We start from the raw sequence: 22,162 nt of genomic DNA, 5'->3' as shown, positions 1-22,162 counted from the left end.
CGTTTTATCAAATTTTTAATAAAACTTGGAACCTGGACAACTGACTTTAAATTAAAACTTAATTCTGAAAAGACAAAAGTATTTTTGGCCAGTCCAAACAACAAGATAAAAGAGACTGTATTGCAACTTAATGGATTTAATACTTCTATTAAAATACTTGGAGTCACTTTGGACCGTCATCTAACTCTTGATGAACACATTGACTCACTGGTCAAAAATGTTTCTTTGTATTGTGGAAGCTTCTAACCATCAAAAATATTTTGATTCAGTATCCTTTAGATTATTGGTTCAATCTTTCATATTAAGTGTCCTTGATTACTGTAATATATCTTGGATCCTACAATAATAATAACTTTATTCTTTTATACCGCCATAACCAAAAGTTCTAGGCGGTTTACACTAAAAAGAGCTGGACAATCAGCGAAATACAATAATACAGTAAAAAAAAAAAAATACAAATATTTGTAAAATAGAATTTCAATACTAAAACTCACTAAGTAATAAACTTATCGAACAAAGTGGTCTTAATTAATTTCCAAAAACTGCAATAGGATAACATAGCTTGCTGAATACATTTACCTAACCAGGACTGTTTTTAATATCCCTCCTGATGTTGTTCTTCCCTAAATGGTTTTTCTTTTTGGTTATTTTATTTTAAACAAATCTAATTTATCCTTGTATTCCTTATGTATCTTCAAATAACTATAGATAAGATAGTATGTTTTTATTGTTTAAATGGTTGTTATTTGTCCCCCCAAAATTACTATTGTTTAACGCATTGAATTATTTGATATTGCGTTCAAATCAAAACCTTAATAAAACTTGAAACTGTTGCCTACTAGCTTGAAATGCTAGGGTTCTAGCTAAGAAGATCTTATATCTGCATCCATTAATTTTTGGATAAGCAAATAAGTAGAAGTTTCTAGGTTCTCTTGATGGTCTACGCAACACTAAGGGCTCCTTTTATCAAGTCGCGCTAGCGGTTTAACATGTGTAATACCGCGCGTTAAACCACCGGCCGCGCTAGCCGCTAACGCCTCCCTTGAGCAGGCGGTAATTTTTAGGCCAGCGGGGGGGGCGTTAACCCCGCTAGCGCGGCTTGATAAAAGGAGCCCTAAATGAGGAAAAAGGTAAGCTGGAGACAATCCCAATATGAGCTTAAAGCAGATACAGGACAATTTGAATACTCCTCTTGCCTCCAAAGGCAGCCAACAAAGTAAACACAAGAGAACCATCAAAAGACTGAGCATTATTCAGAACTCAGCAGCCCGCCTCATTTCATGTCAGTCCGTATTATAAATTATTGCACTGGCTGCCAGGGGAAGCAAGAATTATTTTTAAATTTGCTTGCATCTGTTTCAAAATTTCAACTGGCTTGGCCCCAATCTATCTTTCTTCCTACTATGAGCTGGCTCGTACCACTAAGGGCTCCTTTTACTAAGGTGTGTTAGCGGTTTTAACGTACACTACAATATCGCACACGCTAAACGCTAATGCCTCCATAGAGCTTGCGTTAGTATTTTTCATTTAGCACGTGGTTAGCGTGCGCTAATCTTTAGTGCGTGCTAAAAACGCCAGTAAAACCTTAGTAAAAGGAGCCCTAAAGGTACCTATTTGCTTTTCCGACACTGAAAACTTGCCTGTATAAGAGATTCTTAGACAGGACACTCTCATTTCAAGCTGGTACAATGAATACTTGGCTAAACGAAACTATCAATCTTTTAGGAAATTTGTTACCTCATAATTTTCTCTTGTACCTTTTTTGCTACTTGTACTTCACTGGTTGTCAGTTGTCTCTATTGTGAACCGCTTAGAACTGTTATGGAATTATGGTATACAAAATTAAAGTTATTATTATTAATTTCTACAGCAGGGGTGCCCACACTTTTTGGGCTTGTGAGCTACTTTTAAAATGATCAAGTCAAAATGATCTATGCAGAGAAAATATTAATTATCATTTATATTCCGAGGTTTTATTCAAAGAGGTCAAGGCAGATGACTCTATGCATTGTCACCTCAGTAACAACTTTACAAAAATAGACAAATATACCCCCTCCCTTTTTACTAAATCGCAATAGCAGTTTTTAGCACAGGGAGCTGCGCTGAATACCCCGCGCTGCCTTGACGCTCATAGGCTGCTTATGCTAAAAAATGCTATTGCGGTTTAGTAAAAGGGGGCCATATTGCAAAATATAGATAGCAGATATAAATTCTCAAAACGGACACATTTTGATCACTAAATTTAAAATAAAATAATTTTTCCGACCTTTGTTGTCTGGTGAATTCATGAGTCTCTGGGTGCACTTTCTTCTTCTGACTGTGTATCCAATATTTCTTCCCTTCTTTCAGCCTCCTGTATGCTCCCTCTCCTCCAGACCTCATTACCTTCCCCAACTTTTTCTTCCTCTCTCCCTGCCCCCTCCATTTTCTTTCTTTCTCTCTGCTCTCTACTTTCATTCTGTCTCCCTGCCTCACTTTATTTCTGTCTTTCTCTCTCCATGCCCCCTTTCTTTCTTTCTCCCTGCCCCCCTTTTTTTTCTCTCTCCATGCCCCCTTTCTTTCTTTCTGTCTCCCTGTCCCCCCTTTCTTTCTGTTTCCCTTCTTTCTTTCTGTCTCCCTGCCTGCCCCTTTTCTTTTTTTGTCTTTCTTTCTCCCTGCCCCCTCCGTCTGTCTTTCTTTCTCCCTGCCCCCCCCAAGCCACCATCGCCATTGGTGAACAGGCCCCCAAGCCACCACCACCGAATTCTGAGCTCTCCCTGCTTCCTGATTCTGTAAACAGTCCAGCAGGAGCGCCGGGCCCACCAGCCTTCCCCTTGATGTCAATTCTGATGTTGGAGAGGAAGTTCCTGGCCAGCAATTGCTGGCCCGGAATTTCCTCTCCGACATCAGAATTGACTTGGGGGGGAGGGGGGGCGGAAGGCTAGTGGACCCAGCATTTCTGCTGGCCTGTTTACAGTGTCTGGAAGCAGGGAGAACGTGAAGGCACCGTGATCGACTCGCGTTGCCTTCGCGATCTACTGGTCGATCACGATCGACCTTTTGGGCACCCCAGGATTTGTTCTAGTATCAGCTGTAAATAGGCTTCCTTTTGCCTTCTCCTTGGGATCCATGATACATGCTGTGCATTGACATAAGATAATATAATAGCTCATGCTAGGATTACCATATGGCTCCAGAAAAAGGAAGATAGATTGAGACATCCGGGTTTTACTTCCATTGCTTTCAATGGAAGTAAAATCCAGATATCTCAATCCCTCCTCCTTTTTATGGAGCCATATGGTAACCCTAGCGCAGGCTTATACAAAGTATCCCGATACTTTGCCAAAAAATAAGGGGCCCTGTCTTCTATAGAAAGACAGCTGCCAGCTCTGGGCCTTGCTTATGAAGCATGGTCTTTAGTAATTATTACACAATGACGTTGCAATAGTCTGGCAAATCATATTTCAAGTCAAGACTCGCCCCTACGATGAGAATCCAGCTGCTAGAACAAGAAAGCCAAGGTAATTAAGAGAAGAGGTCTCTAGACCAAGCACTGCATCCTCCTCATATGGTTGCAAACTTGTTATCTGACTTTGAAAGTAATAAAATTGGACACCACAGCCCCCAGCCTCCTAACTAAGGGACATCCTCTTTAAGTACCAATGGCTTCCTGGCCTATTTGAAAGTATGAAAACATACAGAATAAAAACACAAGTGGTGTTCTGCAGAACTCTGGAACAGGAAGTTCTGTCACGATACTTCAGTTCTCTCTTGTACTCATCATGGGGCTTCTAGAAATATACAGTACCCAGTGAAGGTGCTCACAAAGTACCCATGCATGTCAATAGTAACAAGCAGGCGGTGGGGTATAGCACAGACCATTTACAGCATCACAATTTCAGGTTCTTTAAAGTTTCCACTGGGCAAGGATCACATTAGCTGAAGACCTCCTACCCTACCTAAGCCTTTGCCAACTGCTAATCATACCTTTTTCTCAGTTTATTTTAGCTCTCTGCTGTATCTGTTTCTAGAATGCTTGAGAAGGAATAATCTAACGGTAGAGCACTAGGCTAGACAGGGAAGCTAGCATTCATATCCCATTCCAGCTCCTTGTGGTGTTAGATAAGTCATTCGGTCCTCTATTACAACAACTTCTATTGTATCAAGCAGCCTTATGGGGCAAAGACCTGGAAAAACTAATTACACACACAAACAACTATGGTGAATTTAGGAAACACCTAAAAACATACCAGTTCTTGAAATACCTAGGCAACGAATCTGAACAATAAACCCCATCACAATCCCACCCCCAAATCTGATCTTGTAAACTGTTAACCACTAATCTCTAACTATGAATGTTCCATTCAATTTGTAGAATCTTTCTAATTCATTGTAAACCACATAGAACTTCACGGTCCTGCAGTATATAAACTGTTATTATTACCTCAGGTATAAACTTAGATTGTAAGCCCTTGTGGAAAGGAATATTGCTACTGTACCTGAATGAAGCTCACTTTGAGCAGGGCCGGTTTTAGACATGCTGGGCCCAGGCAGAAACTAAGGAGGGGATCCCGATACTTTCTCCTCCTTGCACCCTCCCCCCCCACCCCCCCCCCCGATCTCCTCACCTGCCATTTCTTATTCATTCAGTTTTCTATACTGTTCTCCCAGGAGAGCTCAGAATGGTTTATATGAGTTCATTCAGGCACTCAAGCATTTTTCCCTGTCTGTCCCGGCAGGCTCACAATCTATCTAATGTACCTGGGGCAATGGGGGGATTAAGTGACTTGGCCAGGGTCACAAGGAGCAGTGTGGATTTGAACCCACAACCTCAGGGTGCTGAGGCTGTAGCTTTAACCACTGCGCCACACTGCATTTGGACAATAGGCAGAAGGCAAGGGAGAAGGTGGGAAGAAAATGTATTGACCACCCACAATGGTCTCAGAGTCACTGCCCCTCCCCCCCCCATCAGCTGTCTGGTAAGTGACTGAACACAATACAAAGATCTATTGTTTTACTGCTTGGGACCTGGGTTGGCCACTATTGGAAACAGAATACTGGGCTTGATGGACCTTCTGTTTGTCCCCGTATGGCAATTCATATGTCACTCAGAGGGTGGTGGACACCTGGAATGTGCTTCCAGAGGATGTGATAGGACAGAGCACATTAAGGGGATTCAAAGAGGGATTGGACAAGTTCCTGAAGGATACGGAGATTGAGGGATATCGATAGAGGTAGAGATAGGATCATGAAAGGGTATAGATAGAAGAAAAATGGGGATTAAAGGGTTTTAGACAAAGGATCACTTACAGGTCATGGACCTGATGGGCCGCCGCGGGAGCGGACTGCTGGGCGCGATGGACCCCTGGTCTGACCCGGCAGAGGCAGCTTCTTATGTTCTTATACTGGATTTTAAAGATCAAATTACTAACAAGTTCATTTTTCAATTCCATTAATACTCTGGGTTCTTACTGCCTACAAAATGAGTGGTGGTAAGGGCTCATGAGGTGATATTTTTAATAGCTGCACGGGCCGGGCGCCGTTCCCTCTAAGCTGAGCAGGAGTCCTCCACCCACAGTCTCACCAATAGAGGGTGCTGTTTTACTGTCACATTTTTCAATTGTGAGGGACAGGCAAGTTCTGCAGGACTCCAGGGAACATACCTGTCCTTAGCGACTGAAAATATTCCACCCCCTAGTGGTAGCAATGCAGCTGGAGGACACCTGCTCAGCTTAGAGGGAACCTATTCCATTCATTCCAGAAATAGGAAAATTGGCCTATTTCCAGCAATGGCAAAAGTGGCCTTGGTGCACGGAAACGACCCATGGTAAGCATGTGCTAAGGCACTTTTGCCACGGCTTTAGTAAAAGGGCCCCAAAATTATACAGAGGCAGTATTACCTCCTTTTCCTTGCTGGGCACCCAAACATCCTTCTGGTTCTTGCCATCACCTTTTCTACCTATTTGGCTACCTTAAGATCATCGGATACGTTCTCTATCAGATCTTGTGCACAGAAATTCATCTCTTGTACTGTGCCATTTCTTTGGCTTTTTGCCAGCTTTTACCACTGATTTTTACCCATTTCCTTAGGGAATTTTTTTTCTTGGCCTTTCATTAAAAGAGGAGCTGCATAGAAACAGAGAAACATGATGGCAGATAAAGGCCACATGGCCCATCCATCTGCCCATTCGTAGTAACCATTATCTCTTACTCTCTCTAAGAGATCCCATATGGCTATCCCAGGCTTTCTTGAAATCAGACACAGTCTCTGCTCCACCACCTCTACTGAGAGACTATTCCATGCATCTACCAACCTTTCTGTAAAAATGTATTTCCTTAGCCTCAGGAGTAATCTATCACCTCTTAACTTCATCCTATGTCCTCTCATTCCAGAACTTCCTTTCAAATGGAAGATTTGACTCATGCACATTTACATCACATAGGTATTTAAACGTGTCAATCATATCTCCCCTCTCCCGCCTTTCCTCCAAACTATACAGATTGAGATCTTTAAGATTGTCCCCATACGCCTAATGACGAAGACCACACATCATTTTAGTAGCCTTCTTCTGGACCAACTCCATCCTTTTTATATCTTTTTGAAGGTGCGGCTTCCAGAATTGTTTAGTTAGTAGTTGGTATATTTAAGAAGACTAGTTTATTATTTTGTCCTTATAAGAGAATTTCTTAGGAAAACATTTTGAATGTGTGATCTTATCTCTTTTTGTTTGCTCCTTATGTGTCTCTGGGTGCCTCTCCTCTGCCAAAAGTATGATTTCTGCAACACTTACAAACAGAACAAATAACATTTACCCATTGGAGCAGTTGCACAGTTTTTTTAAAAGCTCTCTTCTCGTACATGTAAAACAAGCTTTACATGCCCAAACGGACCAATCGGGATGCACATTTTGAAAAAAAATTCAATGTGGCGAATGACACCTACAATATAGGCATTCGAATGCGTATGGAGGTGTTTAGGCAAAAGGTGAGTGTAGGTGTGGCTTACGCTGGAAGTAGCCTTAAGCATCCATAGAGCTCCCTAGGTGCTTCTGTACGCACCAGTCAGATGCATTAAATGTAGGCCTATAAAATGCTAAAAATAGACATGATTGTGGATGTGGCGCCTTCTGGTGATTGATACTGGTTATTGACACAGTCGCCGACCGCTGCAGGCAATGTTTCCAGAATCAGGCCCTTAGTGCACTATTAATTTGTTTAAAATTTTTAACTCTGACTACAATTTTTAGCTTCCCTCTGTCGTCCAGCCATTGCTTTCTCTCCCCTTGCCTATCCCATGGTCCAGCATCTCTTCTCCCAGAACCCCACATTTACCGTAACAGGCCTGGCTCTTCATAGGGTCACCAACAGAGGCAGCAGGTCCTGCATGCTGTCTTTGGATGGCTCAGAAGCCCTCCCCCTGCTGTGTACTGCCCCTTCCTGACACAACTTCTTATTTTGGCCTTGCATGCTCTAAATTAAGCATAATTAATCATGCTATTACAATTTTTAATTGCACAATTAATTGTACTTTTTAATCATTGCCTACCCCTAAAAACTACCCCCCCTTTCGGTCTCAGCAGTACTAGCGTGTCTCCTTTTCTGACCCTACAGGTCTCTGGGCTTTGAACCCTAAGAAGAAGCACACATCTCCTTTACGGATTGCAGCCACCAAAGGCTACGTTGACTGCGTAAAGCACTTGGTAACCCAGGGAGCTGACCTCAACGCGACAGTGGGTGGGAGAGCTGCTCTCCACGATACCTGCGCGAGCCATCGCACTGAATGCACCCAGTTCCTTCTCAAGTGTGGCGCCAACCCAAACGTCCTTTCAGAGGATGGCAGTGCTCCCCTTCACCTCTGCACTTCACCAGAGACTCTCGAGTAGGTCTGACTGCTGCTGACATTCTCATTGGAGTCGGTGTCTATAATACAACCCAATCTTCTCTGCACTTAATTATCTAACCCCCAGGATGCATTTCCCCACTTCTACTCCCAGGAGCAATTCACAATTTGTCAGTCGGACGGACAGAAAATGTAAAAATGAGATAAGTGGATTTTTTAAAACATGTTCCTGTTTATTAAGAAGTTGATAGAGTTATAAAATTAATGGGATATTGAATAAATGTAGTGTAAAAGTACAGAAAGGCTGATGACAAGGTGGGCTGGTCTCGGTTAGGGCACAGGTCTTTGACCTGGGGGCCGCCGCGTGATGGACCACTGGTCTGACCCAGCAGCGGCAATTCTTATGTTCTTATGTGTGTAAAGCTCGATGCAATGAAAGTTTAATTTGAGCATTGAGTGGCGCCGTTGAAGCCGGTATAAATTGAACATAGAAGTGTAATTACTGACAAATTGCGAGTTGCTCCTGGGAGTAGAGGTGAGAACGTTTAATACAACCCAGGCATCATAAATAACAAGAGTAGAGGGAAGCTTTCGTAAACTAACATCTTACTAGCAACTGGCTTTCTAATTTACACACTAATAACCTCAGGAGTGGAGAAGAGGCCTAATGGTTAGCGCAGGGGCCTGAGAATCTGGGGAACTGGATTTAAGTCCCACTGTAGCTCCTTGTGACTCTGGGCAAGTCACTTAACCCTCCACCGCCCCAGGTACAAAACTAGCACCTGTATATAGTAGGTAAACTGCTTTGATTGTAATCACTCTTCTTTCAGCTAATTCCATCATGCTTGGGTTTTCTCTGACTCACCCTATGCACGCTGCTCCTCATCCTTCTAAAATCCAGAATATTTTTAACTTGTTTTACAACAAGGGTGTCAAAGTCCCTCCTCGAGGGCTGCAATCCAGTCGGCTTTTCGGGATTTCCCCAATGAATATGCATGAGATCTATTAACATACAATGAAAGCGATGCGTGCAAATAGATCTCATTGGGGAAATCCTGAAAACCCGACTGGATTGCGGGCCCTCGAGGAGGGACTTTGACACCCATGTTTTACAAGGAATGGCTGGTTGTCAAGCAGATTTTAATTCTAACGGAGGACGTGCTTTGTTTTCAGATGTGCACAGCTACTGTTGGAGTTTGGAGCCAAAGTGAATCTGACCACACGGGACAGACGCATGACTCCTTTACATGTAGCAGCCAAGCATGGCCTGGAGGAGCATGTGAATCTTTACATCTGCAAAGGTGCCAACCCCTCACTCAGGAACAGAGAAGGGGAGACAGCTCTAAATACTGCCTGTGCCAATGCTGATGATCCCCAGAAGGCCGACAAGTACTACCTTGTGGTGAAGAAGCTGGTAGATTGCGGGGCCGATGTGAGGATGGCTGGCCGGAAGGACCACACTCCTCTTCACAATGCATGCGGCAATTGCCATCATCAGATTGTAGACTTGCTACTCCAGCGTCGGGCAGAAGTGAATGCCTTGAACTGTGCCGGCTATGCCCCCCTGGACTGCATCTTGCAGGTTGTGGAAGACTATTTGGAGTGGCAACCAGAGAAGATTGTTCTAGCTCTACTCAACCATGGAGCTGTACCAGTCAACCCCAAGGTAGGTTGAGCTCTTTCAATCTACTCCTCTCCTCTTTAACCTGCCAAATTTTTATTTCCACTCCTGCCCTTTTTGTTTCACTCTCCTAACTCCTCTCTCCTTTGTTTTGTCACTTGTGTTTCTTGGATGGTCCTTTCTGAGGTGTGGAAGTTTTGTTCCTTGTCCCCAAGGACCCTGGAAGTCCTCTTGAACTCCTACGATCGAATTCTGTCCTGCGAGGCCTGGGTGGAAGCAGTTCCTCCAGAGCTGTGGCAGGTATGTCTATCACGGGCCTGCTTTCTGCCTACAATAAACCAAAAAGAAATCCGATTTGCTGGACCAACGACCCAACGTTGCCAAATTTTGCCCACAGGCTTCATTAGGGGTAACAGCACTTCTCTCCACACAGTGACCCAAAACTAGAGTAATCCAGAAACTCTAGTTTTCGGTTGCTGACTAGCAGGGGTTTGTTTGAAGGTATTCCGCTGCAGTTCTTACCCCTGACGCAGCCTGTGGGCAAAACACGGCCATGTTGGATCATTGGTTCAATAAATCGGACTTCTTTTGATTTGATTGATTTGCTTTTTAGTTTGTTGCTTTACCTGTGGCAGATCTTTGCCCCTTTCTTTGTGTATATTATGCTTTCTGCAGTGCTGGCAAAGGCATGTTCTCAAATGGAATAAATGCGGACTTAGGAATCCAGTGCTGGGATTTGTGTTTTTCTGCTTTACTACTGCTGCTGCTTCTCACATAAGAGTCCATCAAGCCCAGTATCCTTTCTCCAATAGTGGCCAAACCAGGTCAAAAGTACATAGTTAGATCCCAAGCAGCAAAACAGATTCTATGCTGCTTATCCTAGGAATAAGCAGTGGTTTTCCCCAAGTCCTCTCAGTAATGGTCTATGGACTTCTCCATTAGGAAATGATCCAAGCCTTTTTTAAACCCCGCTAAGCTAACCACATTCTCTGGCAACAAATGTTGTGTGAAGAAATATTTTCTCCGGTTTGTTTTAAATCTACTCCTTAGTAGCTTCATTGCATGCTTCCTAGTCCTGGAAAGAGTGAACAAGCGATTCATAGCTACCCTTTCCACTCCACTCAGTATTTTATTGACCTCAATCATATCATTCCTGAGTCATCTCTTCTCCAAGCTGAAGAGCCCTAACTGCTTTATCCCAAATCTTTTATCATTTTTGTCATCCTTCTCTGTACCTTTTCTAATTCCACTATATCTTTTTTGAGATATGGTAACTAGATACGGTGACCTTTGTTATGAAAATGGCACATACAGATCTTTCAGTAGAGTTAGGTGCATGAGAAATATTCAGACCTAACACATAGATAAACTGCTTATCCAGGGAGATGAAGTAAGCATAGGATGTGGATACGAGTTGTGCTGATAGGGTTAACTAGCAGCTGTGTCTGGCAAGCTGCTAATATGATTAGCAGACCTAGGAGAAATGCTGTAGCTCACATACCTAGATTCACTAAAGTTTCAAGTAGAGAGTTGCACGGGGACAGAAATCCTACCCGTCCCCACCCGCCCCCTCCAAAGTCCCACCCGTCCCCACCCGTCCCCGTGAGGAATCCCACCCGTCCCCGCGAGGAATCCCCTCCGTCCCCGCCCGTCCCTATAAACTTCAGAAATAGTTATTTCATTTAATTATGCTACTGAATTAAAGGCTCTGGTAGAGACCCATTTACAAATAAGCAAAGACACTTTATTAATTTGGAAATATTAATTGGGAAGAATACCCAATGGGTAAAGTAAACTCACCGATCATGTCCCGATCATGTCCCTGCGGTAGCGTTTATAGCACGCGCCAGCCCCGGCGCTGTGCTAGCTCAATGGAGGCATTAGCTTCTAGTGTGCGGAGCAATTTAGTACGCGATAAAACCACTAGCGCAGCTTAGTAAAAAGAACCCCTAGTTGTAGTGCACTATCTTGTTCACGTTCTCCTCATATATTCCGTTTGGCTTCTACAACTGGAACGTATCATGTCATAATTAATACTTGTATACTTGGGGGGGGGGTCCTCTTCATATGTTATTATTATAAATCTTTATATCTTATTATAAATTTTATATATTATTATAAATCTAATTTTAAAAATCTAACAAAAAAAACCAAAACACAACCCCCCCCCAATTGATGGAGTATGAATGTGACTCATATTCCCCATCTTAATTATTAACATAGAAACATGATGGTAGATAAAGGCCAAATGGCCCATCTAGTCTGCCCATCCACAGTAACCATTAACTATTCTTCACTGTCCCCTCCCCTCCCCCATTTTACAAAGCCGCAGTAGCAGCTGCCATGTGCCAAATGCTCCGATGCCCATGAAACCCCTATGAACATAAGAACATAAGAACATAAGAAATGCCATCTCCGGATCAGACCTTCGGTCCATCAAGTCCGGCGATCCGCACACGCGGAGGCCCTGCCAGGTGTACACCTGTCGTAATTTATAGTCCACCATATCCTTACATGCCTCTCTTAAGGAGATATGCATCTAGTTTGCTCTTGAAGCCTAGGACGGTCGATTCCGCAATAATCTCATCTGGGAGGGCATTCCAGGTGTCAACCACTCTCTGAGTGAAGCAGAACTTCCTGACATTAGTCCTGAACCTGTCCCCCCTTAGCTTCATTACATGTCCTCTAGTCCGTGTCAAATTGGACAATGTAAATAATCTTCTCTGCTCTATTTTGTCGATTCCTTTCAGTATTTTGAAGGTCTCGATCATATCCCCACGCAGTCTCCTTTTCTCAAGGGAGAATAATCCTAGTGTTATAAGTCTGTCCTCGTATTCCAGTTTTTCCATACCCTTCACCAGTTTTGTTGCTCGTCTCTGCACCCTCTCCAGCAGTTTTATATCCTTCTTTAGGTAGGGAGACCAATGTTGGACGCAGTATTCCAAGTGTGGTCTGACCATTGCCCTATAAAGCGGCATTATAACTTTCTCCGATCTACTCGAGATTCCTTTCTTTATCATGCCCAACATTCTATTTGCCTTCTTTGCCGCTGCCGCGCATTGTGCCGACGGCTTCAGGGTCCTATCTATCAGTACACCCAGGTCCTTTTCTTGTTCACTCTTCCCCAGAGTTGCACCTGACATTGTATACTCGTATTCCTTATTCTTATTGCCTAAATGCATTACCTTGCATTTCTCCACATTGAACTTCATCTGCCATTTCTCCGCCCATGTTTCTAACCGACACAAGTCGCTCTGGAGTTTCTCTCTATCCTCATGCGATCTGATCGCCCGGCATAGTTTTGTATCGTCTGCAAACTTGATGATCTCACTGGATGTTCCTTCCTCCAGATCATTGATATAAATATTAAAAAGGATCGGCCCAAGTACCGAGCCCTGGGGTACACCACTAGTCACTTTCTCCCAGTCGGAGAACTTCCCATTTATGCCCACTCTCTGCTTTCGGTTTTCCAGCCATTTGCCTATCCATCTTTGTATATCCCCCTCTATGCCATGGCTTTGTAGTTTCCTGAGAAGTCTTTCGTGTGGAACTTTGTCTAACGCTTTCTGGAAGTCCAAGTATATTATGTCCACCGGCTTCCCACTATCAATTTGCTCGTTCACGGTCTCAAAAAATTGGAGTAAATTCGTCAAACATGATTTCCCTTTCCTGAATCCGTGTTGACTGGGTTTCATCAAGTCGTGTGCGTCCAAGTGCCGGACCATGCTATCCTTGATCAGTGCTTCAACCATCTTGCCGGGGACAGACGTAAGACTCACAGGTCTATAGTTGCCCGGTTCCCCTCTCGATCCTTTTTTGAAAATTGGGGTGACGTTCGCTATCCTCCAGTCGTCCGGTATCTGTCCAGTTCTGATTGTCAGGTTTGCAAGTTTTTGCAATAACTCTCCGATTTCAACCTTCAATTCCTTTAAGACTCTCGGGTGAATTCCATCCGGTCCAGGGGATTTGTCACTTTTAAGTTTGTCGATCTGATAGTATATCTGGTCTAAGTCCACTTCAACTGTGGTGAGGCTGTCTTCTATTTCTCCTGCAAACACTTTCTCCGCTTCAGGTATTGTTGAGGTGTCCTCCTTCGTAAAGACGGACGCAAAGAAGGAATTTAGTTTGTCTGCGATTTGTTTATCTTCCTTGATGTACCCTTTTCTTCCCTGGTCGTCCAAGGGTCCGACTGCCTCTTTTGCAGGTTTTTTCCCTTTCACGTATCTAAAGAAGGGCTTGAAGTTTTTGGCCTCCTGGGCTATTTTTTCCTCATATTCCTGTTTTGCATCCCTCACCGCCTTGTGACATTTCTTCTGATCATCTTTATGTTTGTTCCAGGCTTCGGTTGTCTTTATGTAATTCCATTTTTTGAAAGAGTCCTTCTTTTCTTTTATGGCTTCCTTCACCTGTTTGGTAAGCCATGCCGGTTCTCTTTTGCTCTTTGATCTCCGATCTTTGGAAATCCTCGGAGTCTTTGGAAATATGGGAGTCGGAGTGATTACCACAGCAGCCGCTGCTATTGTAGCTTTTGTAAAAGGAGCTCTGTGCGAACTACTTCAAGTAACTTTAACTATGAGGAACCTTTGTTCAGCCATGCTGGCCTCTACCCTGAAGGGGGGAAGATTTCATAGTGACACCAGGAAATACTTCTTCACCCAACGGGTGATTGATCGATGGAATAAACTTCCACGCCAGGTGGTCGAGGCCAGCAGTGTACCTGACTTCAAAAGTCGATGGGACAAACAGGTGGGAGTGCTACAAAGTTATGCATGAAAGAGGGGTACACCAGGGAGGGAGGGTTCTTGGGTGGGCAGACTTGTTGGGCCGCCGGCCCTCTTCTGCCGTCATACTCTACGTTTCTATGTTTCCTAAGTTGGATAAATGTGAAAATTTCTGCCTGCAGGTCTTCTGAACAGCTCTAAGGCATTACCTGGGTCTCTCCCATGGAGATGAACTCTCAAGTATATCTTTCCAACACCTTTTCTATTTCACAGAATAGAGGGTATTACTAGTGAAGTGCTCTCCCCGTAAAACAACATGAAAACATCAGCATTCCTTATTACATTTTGCATTGTTTTCAATCCAAATCGGCAAAAAAAAAAGAGACTGAAATCATCACTTCCTTCTCAACCTGCCACACCACTCCAGACTTGTGGTTTGTGTTCCAACGCCAGCAGATGGCAACAGAGAACCACTGCGTTCTCAATGCACCAGATCCTTCATCTTCTTTCTCAGCCCTCAAAAGTTGCCAATAGGTCAGGTTTTAAGAATGTTTCTAATTAACAGGGTGGATAAAAATCAATTATTTTTTTATTTGTTCAGATTTTTACAAAATTTAAATTGGATTTTAAAAAAATAAAATGCTTTTTTTATTATGTAGCATGAGACTATGGGCTCCTTTTAGGAAGGTGCGCTAGCGTTTTTAGCGCCTGCTACCGCCTGCTTAAAAGGAGGCGTAGCGGCTAGCGTGCGCGGCATTTTAACGCACGCTACAACCGCTAGTGCACCTTTGTAAAAAGAGCCCTATATATTTATAAAGTGACGTGGCAGAGGGAAGGTCCTGGCGAGCAGTATGAAGCCTGTTCAGAGCGTTCGCTCATTGTTGGGAGCCTGAACTTACTGCTCTGCCGGCATCGGGCCTTCCTTCTGCTTCCGCAAAGGCAGGATCCAGCAGTGAGTTCCCAGACCATAACGCTGACACCAGGAGCACCCCCTCAGAATCTTTTCCCGGGGCGGACTGCTCCCCTGTGCCTCCCCCCCCCTCCCCCTCCGGTACGCCAGTGCTGCACAAGGAGCTAAGTGTGAGGAAGGAAGGACAAGCAGTAAAAAGGTGAAACCTTTCTGTAGAAAACTATGATTAAATCAAGTCTGTCTGACCAGTGATTTAAATTGATTAGATTTAAATCCAATCCACCCTGCTAATTAAAATGCATGAGAGAAATGTACATACAGTGAAGATAGTATGCATGCAAATCTCTCTCTATATATTCATTAGAAATAGCCTATTTTTACGCACTGGGCTCCATAAAGGGCCACAGGAGGATCATTCCTGGAATTTATGCACACTATATAATAAGGAGAATCTGAGCCTAATTTAGGTGTGAGGAATTACACCAGGGTTTAGTTGCTGTAAATCCTTGCATCTAAAGGTAAGCACAGATCCCAGAGCTAAGTGCTGTCTATAAATGACACTTAACGTTGAGCTTATATTTGGCTGAGACTTGAAGTGAAGGGTGTAGTTTTTCAACGATTCAATACTCCCTTTTTTGATGTTTTGAAACCCCTGATGCAGACCATTTGAGGACGAATCATAGTCCACTTCAGGTATTGTTAAAGTAAAGGACTTTTTCTTGTATACATTGGATTTTAATCTGCTCTATACTTGCTTTGTGACAGATCTGTGTGGCCTCTTGTGGACGTTAGTTAATATTTATTACCTACTTTTCCAACTAAAGCGCTCAAAGAGCAAGTTAGAATCGAAATCATGGTACAAACCCAGGACGAACCATCTTTGTAAGATAGGCATGAAGAAAATGAATTCAATATATGAGAAGTTCTGCTGCATACCTAACATGACCATTTATTTTTTTTCCTCAAAATGGGAAAGGACCCCCCCCCCCCCCGGACCCCCTGGATCCCGGAATCCGTTAAATATAGTGTGAAATATAGACAGCAGATATAAATTCTCAAAACTGACACATTTTGATTACTAAATTGAAAATAAAATCATTTTTCCTCCTTTTGTTGTCTGGTGATTTCATGAGTCTCTGGTTGCACTTCCTTCTAACTGTGCATCCTTTCTTTCTTTCATTTCTTTCTTTCTGTCTTTCTTTCTCTCTCCCTGTCCCCCTTTCTTTATCTCTCCCTGCCCCCCTTTCTTTCTGTCTTTCTCTATCCCTGCCCCCTTTCTTTCTTTCTTTCTCTCTCCCGGTCCCCCCCCCCAGCCGCCACTGCCGCCATCTATATCTCCAAGCCATTGCCGCACTAACAGATCATCTTCATGCAGTGACTGCACAAGCCTTCCCCTGGTAAGAGAGGAAGTTCTTGGCCAGCCAGGCAGCGATTGGCTGGCCTGGAACTTCCTCTCTGACGTCAGAATTGTTCGTGGGGACAATGGGACAGGCGAGCCAGAAATGGGACAGTCCCATTCAAAACGGGACATATGGTCACATTATGCATACCCAACAGCCTGATTATAAAACTAACAAATATTAAATTTAGCAACCAATACTAATCATATTAATTGCTATTAAAAGACAAATTGTGCAGTACAGGTGCTATTAGTGCTGACGATGTAGTCATATATTTATTTTGAAATGAAATAAATAATATAATGAAACAGGCCTGTTTTGCATTGTTTCAAAATAAAATGGGAAGAAAACCACAATGAAATTCAGGGAGTTTTAACCCCTTTTTACAAAACCGTTGCGTGGTTTTTAGCGCTGGCTGTGGCGGTAACAGTTTCAACGCTGATAGAATTCCTATGAGCGTCGGCGCTGTTACCTCTATGGCTGGCGCTAAAAACTTTGCTATGGTTTTATAAAAAGGGGGGGGAGGGGGGTTAAGGAAAGAAACACAATTTTTTAAAAAAATCTTCAAACAAAATGAAAATAGCTGGAATTGAAAATAGTATGTTTATGTTTATTAAAAACTTTATATATCACATATGTAGCCAAAAAGGATCCAAGGGGTTTATAATATATAATTCAAAACAATTTTGAAAAGAACTCCATTCAAAAATAGAAAAGGAAAGAAAAGAAGAGAAGGTGGGTGGTTTTTTTAAAGAAAAAACAAAAACATAAAATTCTATAACAATCAAATTATCAATAATAAAAGTTAGCTAATTAATACAAACTGAAAATTATATCAGATGAATAGCTGCATAAATACAGATTTGCAGTCCCAAACTCATTTCTTCAATTTAAAAAAAGCCAATTGAAAAAAAATTGTGCTTTTAGTTGTCTTTTAAAATTTATATGTAATGTAATGTAATTTATTTCTTATATACCGCTACATCCGTTAGGTTCTAAGCGGTTTACAGAAAATATACATTAAGATTAGAAATAAGAAAGGTACTTGAAAAATTCCCTTACTGTCCCGAAGGCTCACAATCTAACTAAAGTACCTGGAGGGTAATAGAGAAGTGAAAAGTAGAGTTAGAGGAAAAATAAAAAGAAAATAAACATTTTAACAAGACAGCATTGATCTAAATACTTTGGAAGGTAGAAGAGAGGAGAGAAAGGAATAGAAGCAGAAGGGGGAGCCGTTGAACAGTAGAATTCTGGAGAAATTTAAATGATAGAAATAGAACAAAACAAAGACAAAAGGCAAAACAAAAGATAAGATTAAAGATAAATCATAAGCTGGAAAGAAAAATAAAATAAAACTTTGTCTTCAATCCACGGTTTCAGCGTCAGTGATGAAGTGGAGCAAGTAAGTTTAGGAGGAGCGATTGACGTTTCCAGAAAGTACAAGTACGATTCTTCTTTTCTCAATTCTATAGGCAAATGGTTCCATAGCCGTGGAACTAAATAAAAAAATGCACAATCTCTAGTTGAGGCAGGGTGGGCCTTCGAGATATGGGGGAACGGCTACCCTATTATCATTCAAAGATCGTAATAAACATCTCGGTGCATAAAATAACACCAAGGTGCGTTAGGGCTTTAACGCACAGAAGAGCGCGTGCGAATCCTTAACGCCAGCATTGAGCTGGCATTAGTTCTAGAAGCGTAGCGCAGGTTTAGCGCGTGGTCATTTCGTGCGTGCGCTAATTTCTGTCGCGCACCTTAGTAAAAGGAGCCCCGAGTTAGAAAGATATGTTGGTACTTTGGTCCGCTCTTTTTGGACCCAAGTCTGGAACACCATACAATCTATCACTAACTGCTCGGAAGAGATTTCTATGGACATTATAATCCTTCGATCTCAACATCCCTGTTTCGCACAATCAAATTGCCCTCCTAAACTTATTGATACCATGATCGTGACTGCTCTCATGCATATTTTAAAAAATTGGAAACTATCTTCGTCATTAAATTATACGTTTTGGTGGAACTCTCTTTGTATGTACCATAGATATGAATCATATGCATATGAAAATAGAGTTTCGCTCCGAATATCCATGAATATGAAAAATAAAAAATCACCCTGGTCATTCTTAGATTCATATGTTCGCTCTACTTTGTAGACACTTCTGTCTTCCCCTACCTATTCTTCACTTTTTCTCTTTATTTCCTTTCTCTTTTAATTTTTATTCTATTCTATCTCATTTTCTTTTCTCATACAATCTTCACAAATAATTTCATTAATCTGAGCTTTTCTTAATATTATGGTCCTTTATAGTTAATTGCATATTTATAGATCATATATATACAAAATGTTATATGTATTTGAATTGCTCATTGTATTTTTCCAAAATACTCAATAAAAATTTATTGAACTAAAAAAAAAAGAAAGATATGTTGGTTGTAACTGAAATAATGGCTTGATGTGCTTACCCTGATCATTAAACAACAAATCAATTATAACTTTGACACTAACCTTGGAAACTTTTGATAAGGTCGAGTCATGTTCTGCAGTGCATGCAGGGGAAGAAAATCTTGTAAAAAAACCCAAAACAAAACCCCACAACAAAAACCTAGCAAAAGTTTTACTATGAATATATAGGTCACATTAACCATTCCTTCTCCCTTCCTCATTCCCTTTAGGAACACCGGACCTTCTACGACTCAGCCTTGCAAATGACAAATCAACCCCGCCAGCTTCAGCACCTCGCCCGCTGTGCCCTGCGACGGTACCTGGGAGGGCAGTGCCATTTAGTGGTACCAAAACTACAATTACCTGAGCCTTTGAAATCATATTTACTATTGCAGATTGAAGGCTACATCCGGTAACATGTTAGACCTTTCTTTCATATTAGTCCTTTTTAAAAGCTGTTTGCTGATGATCACGTTTCAGGTTGTTTTTCTCATGCCATTAGTCAGGAAATAGAATGTTTGTCACCCAGGAGCTCGGAATTGCAAAGTTTGCTCTTTGGAGATGAGCTGGTGCAATTTTACCTATAATCTGAAAACTGGAGAAAAGATACAGCAAATAATAGTTGATGCAAGGTGGGGGGGGGGGGGATCTTCTTTTCAAATGCTGTTTGTTTTTCTTTAAAGAGCTGGTCACTGGGATCAGCCTGTGTGCTGCTTTTATATTCTCAGTGATGGAGGGGGGTCAATGCGGAAAGTTATATAGTAGAGCTGAGTGGTGACGACTAAGTGCATGGCTTTTAATTTGATCTAATACTTTGCATTTCATATCTGCTTATTCCTGGAAAGGGTCTGAAATATTAAGATAACCAATGCAGCCATTAAAAAAACCAAACCAACCTAGGGGTAATATTCACCCAGCAGCGGTGAGCATTTTGCTGACCCCCAGTGGCATTATTCCTGGATATTCAGTGCTGGGTAGGGTTGAAATGTGGCAAAATATGATGGTGCTTGTTTTGGTCCTCTGAATGTTACAAAATATAAACTATGGCCCCTGAAAAAAAAAAAAAAGCCTTAAGAGTACTGACAATTAAGTTCATGAACTTGCCACCGTGCGCTCACGTTGGCAGCACTGTATAAACAGCTCAGTAAGATTTCATAACCTTGGTATATCAGTGTCACACAGCTGTGTTCACGTCAATGTGTGGCGGTGACATGCTGACTGGCATTCATTATTGTTGCGTGTTTTTTGTGTGCCGTCATGAGAATGTCGGAGTTTGAATTAGAGCAATGTACAAACATTAGATTTCTTGTTCAACTTGGCAAGAGTGGAAGTGAACTCAGGGACACGTTAGTCCAGGTTTACGGGGATTATGCCGTGAAGAAAACGGCAGTGCACAAATAGATTAAACACTTTTCTGAGGGGAGAGAAAGCGTCACTGATGAAGAGAGGTCAGGGCGGCCAGTAACGAGCAGAACTGATGAAAACAGTGCAAAACATTTGTCAAACTGTGCGTCAAAATCATCGACTTACTGTGAGAAGCAGAGCAGACCAAGTAAACAGCAACAGAAAACCAGGAAAATTTTAACTGAAAATCCTGGCATGAGAAAGGTCTGTTCACAAAAATGGTCCCTCATGGCTCTTGCATCACGACAAAGCTCAAACGACACTGTCTGCGAGGGTTTTTTTTAAGCCAGTAAACAAAGAACTGTATTGGAACATCCTCCCTACTCACCTGATCTGGCCCCCAATGACTTTTTTCTTTGCCCGAAGATAAAGGAAATATTGAAAGGAAGACATTTAGATGACATTCAGGAGACCAAGGACAGCTCTGATGGCCATTCCAGAAAAAGAGTTCCAAAATTGCTTTGAATAGGTGGACTAGGCACCGACGTCTGTGCACTTTTTCTAGGATGAGTTCATGAACTTAAATTGTCAGCCCTCGTTTGATCTACCCCGACCCCCTTCCTACGACACCACTCCTTAGAGTCCTGAGTAGGCTTTTCACTATTCCAATAAATGATGATCGCCCCAAAGTTGCTGATTTCATAACTCTAGTTCATCATCTCAAAAACTTTCTCTTACTGCATTTTGATTTTCTGTGAAAAAAAATCTCATAAACATCAACTATAATAATAACTTTATTCTTGTATACCGCCATACCCAGTGAGTTCTAGGCGGTTCACATTAATTTAAACATAGTTACATGCAGTTAAATATTAATTGAACAGATTTACATAGAGTTAAGTATTAAATTGAACAGGGATGCAGGCAATGAAGTAGATGAAATTGGGGAGCAGGATAGAGTGGATCGAGGGGGGGAGGGGCGTAATAAAGGGGGAGGGAGGAGGATGGGGTTCTTTGAGGATGAGCATATTATAAAGTTTAAGAACTCAGATCATTTAGATACATTCCAGGTCCACATCCTGTGCTGCATTTTTAAATCATATATGCTTCCGCCTCCCTCCCTCCCTTTTAAATCAATTGTGTGTGCTATCTGAACATTAATTTCTTGTCTAAAAGTGTTTCTAGTGCAAGAGCCCTTAAACAGGACTTTTAAATGTTATTGAAGCGTTGGTTTCTTGGCACAAAATGTTACCGTAATAAAAACAAAGGCGGCAACCCTTATCTTCTTAGTGGAACCAGCCACGATCAGCGCTGAACCTACTGTACAAACTAGCACCTGGATGCAAGAAGGCAATAGCAAACCCCTCCTGCACTCTGCCACGAGACATCGTAGGGTGGATGCAAATACTCTTCTGAGACTTATCTACGACATTAATGGGAGGTTTTTTTTCGCTTTTAAATTTGTCCTGAATAGATCTTGATGTTTGCTATTTGTAAAGAATCCTCCTAGAGGAGGGTGCCGCTTTTCTGCTAATCATCAGAATACCTTAGGGCACACAAGGCAGAAATACAGTATAAAGCCAAAGTTGGCATTAGAGAATGACACGGTGACAAAATTCATCACCGTTCCCGTCCCCGCGGATAACCGTGGGAAATAATCCCATGTCATTTTCTAGTGTCTATTTCAACCTCAGTCCTTCTACACCAGCATTCTTCAAAGCAAAGCTTGCGGGTAAGTGGTTGTGGCCATTCATACTCTGATTCTTATGTGAGCCAAGGATAATGAAACCATTGTGACATCACTGATGTGATTGGCTCTTAGGCACTGGTGGAATGAGGCATTATGACATCACAATATCTGCTCTGGATACCAGAGACTGTCATTCTGTAGTGTCTGTTTCAAC

General features: G+C 42.2%; 1 protein-coding gene across 2 annotated transcripts in view; it reads left to right on the top strand.

Moving 5' to 3' along the window:
• Positions 1 to 21,961, top strand: part of ASB16 (ankyrin repeat and SOCS box containing 16) — a 31,027-nt gene extending 9,066 nt beyond the window's left edge. Inside the window, exons 2-5 of one of the 2 annotated variants that reach the window (XM_033917584.1) lie at positions 7,591 to 7,858; positions 8,993 to 9,485; positions 9,656 to 9,740; positions 19,145 to 21,961. In XM_033917584.1, the coding sequence (XP_033773475.1) occupies positions 7,591 to 7,858; positions 8,993 to 9,485; positions 9,656 to 9,740; positions 19,145 to 19,281 (983 nt within the window). In that variant the 3' untranslated portion in view covers positions 19,282 to 21,961. Of the gene's footprint in view, positions 1 to 7,590; positions 7,859 to 8,992; positions 9,486 to 9,626; positions 9,741 to 19,144 lie in introns of both variants that reach the window. The other variant, XM_033917583.1, reaches the window with a different exon arrangement.
• The last annotated feature ends 201 nt before the right edge of the window (positions 21,962 to 22,162 follow it).

Source organism: Geotrypetes seraphini, chromosome 13 (assembly GCF_902459505.1).
Source record: "Geotrypetes seraphini chromosome 13, aGeoSer1.1, whole genome shotgun sequence".
In the NCBI taxonomy this organism is placed as follows: Eukaryota; Metazoa; Chordata; class Amphibia; order Gymnophiona; family Dermophiidae; genus Geotrypetes; species Geotrypetes seraphini.
The sequence above is the reverse complement of the archived record's forward strand: the minus strand, read 5'-3'. Positions and strand labels throughout refer to the sequence as shown.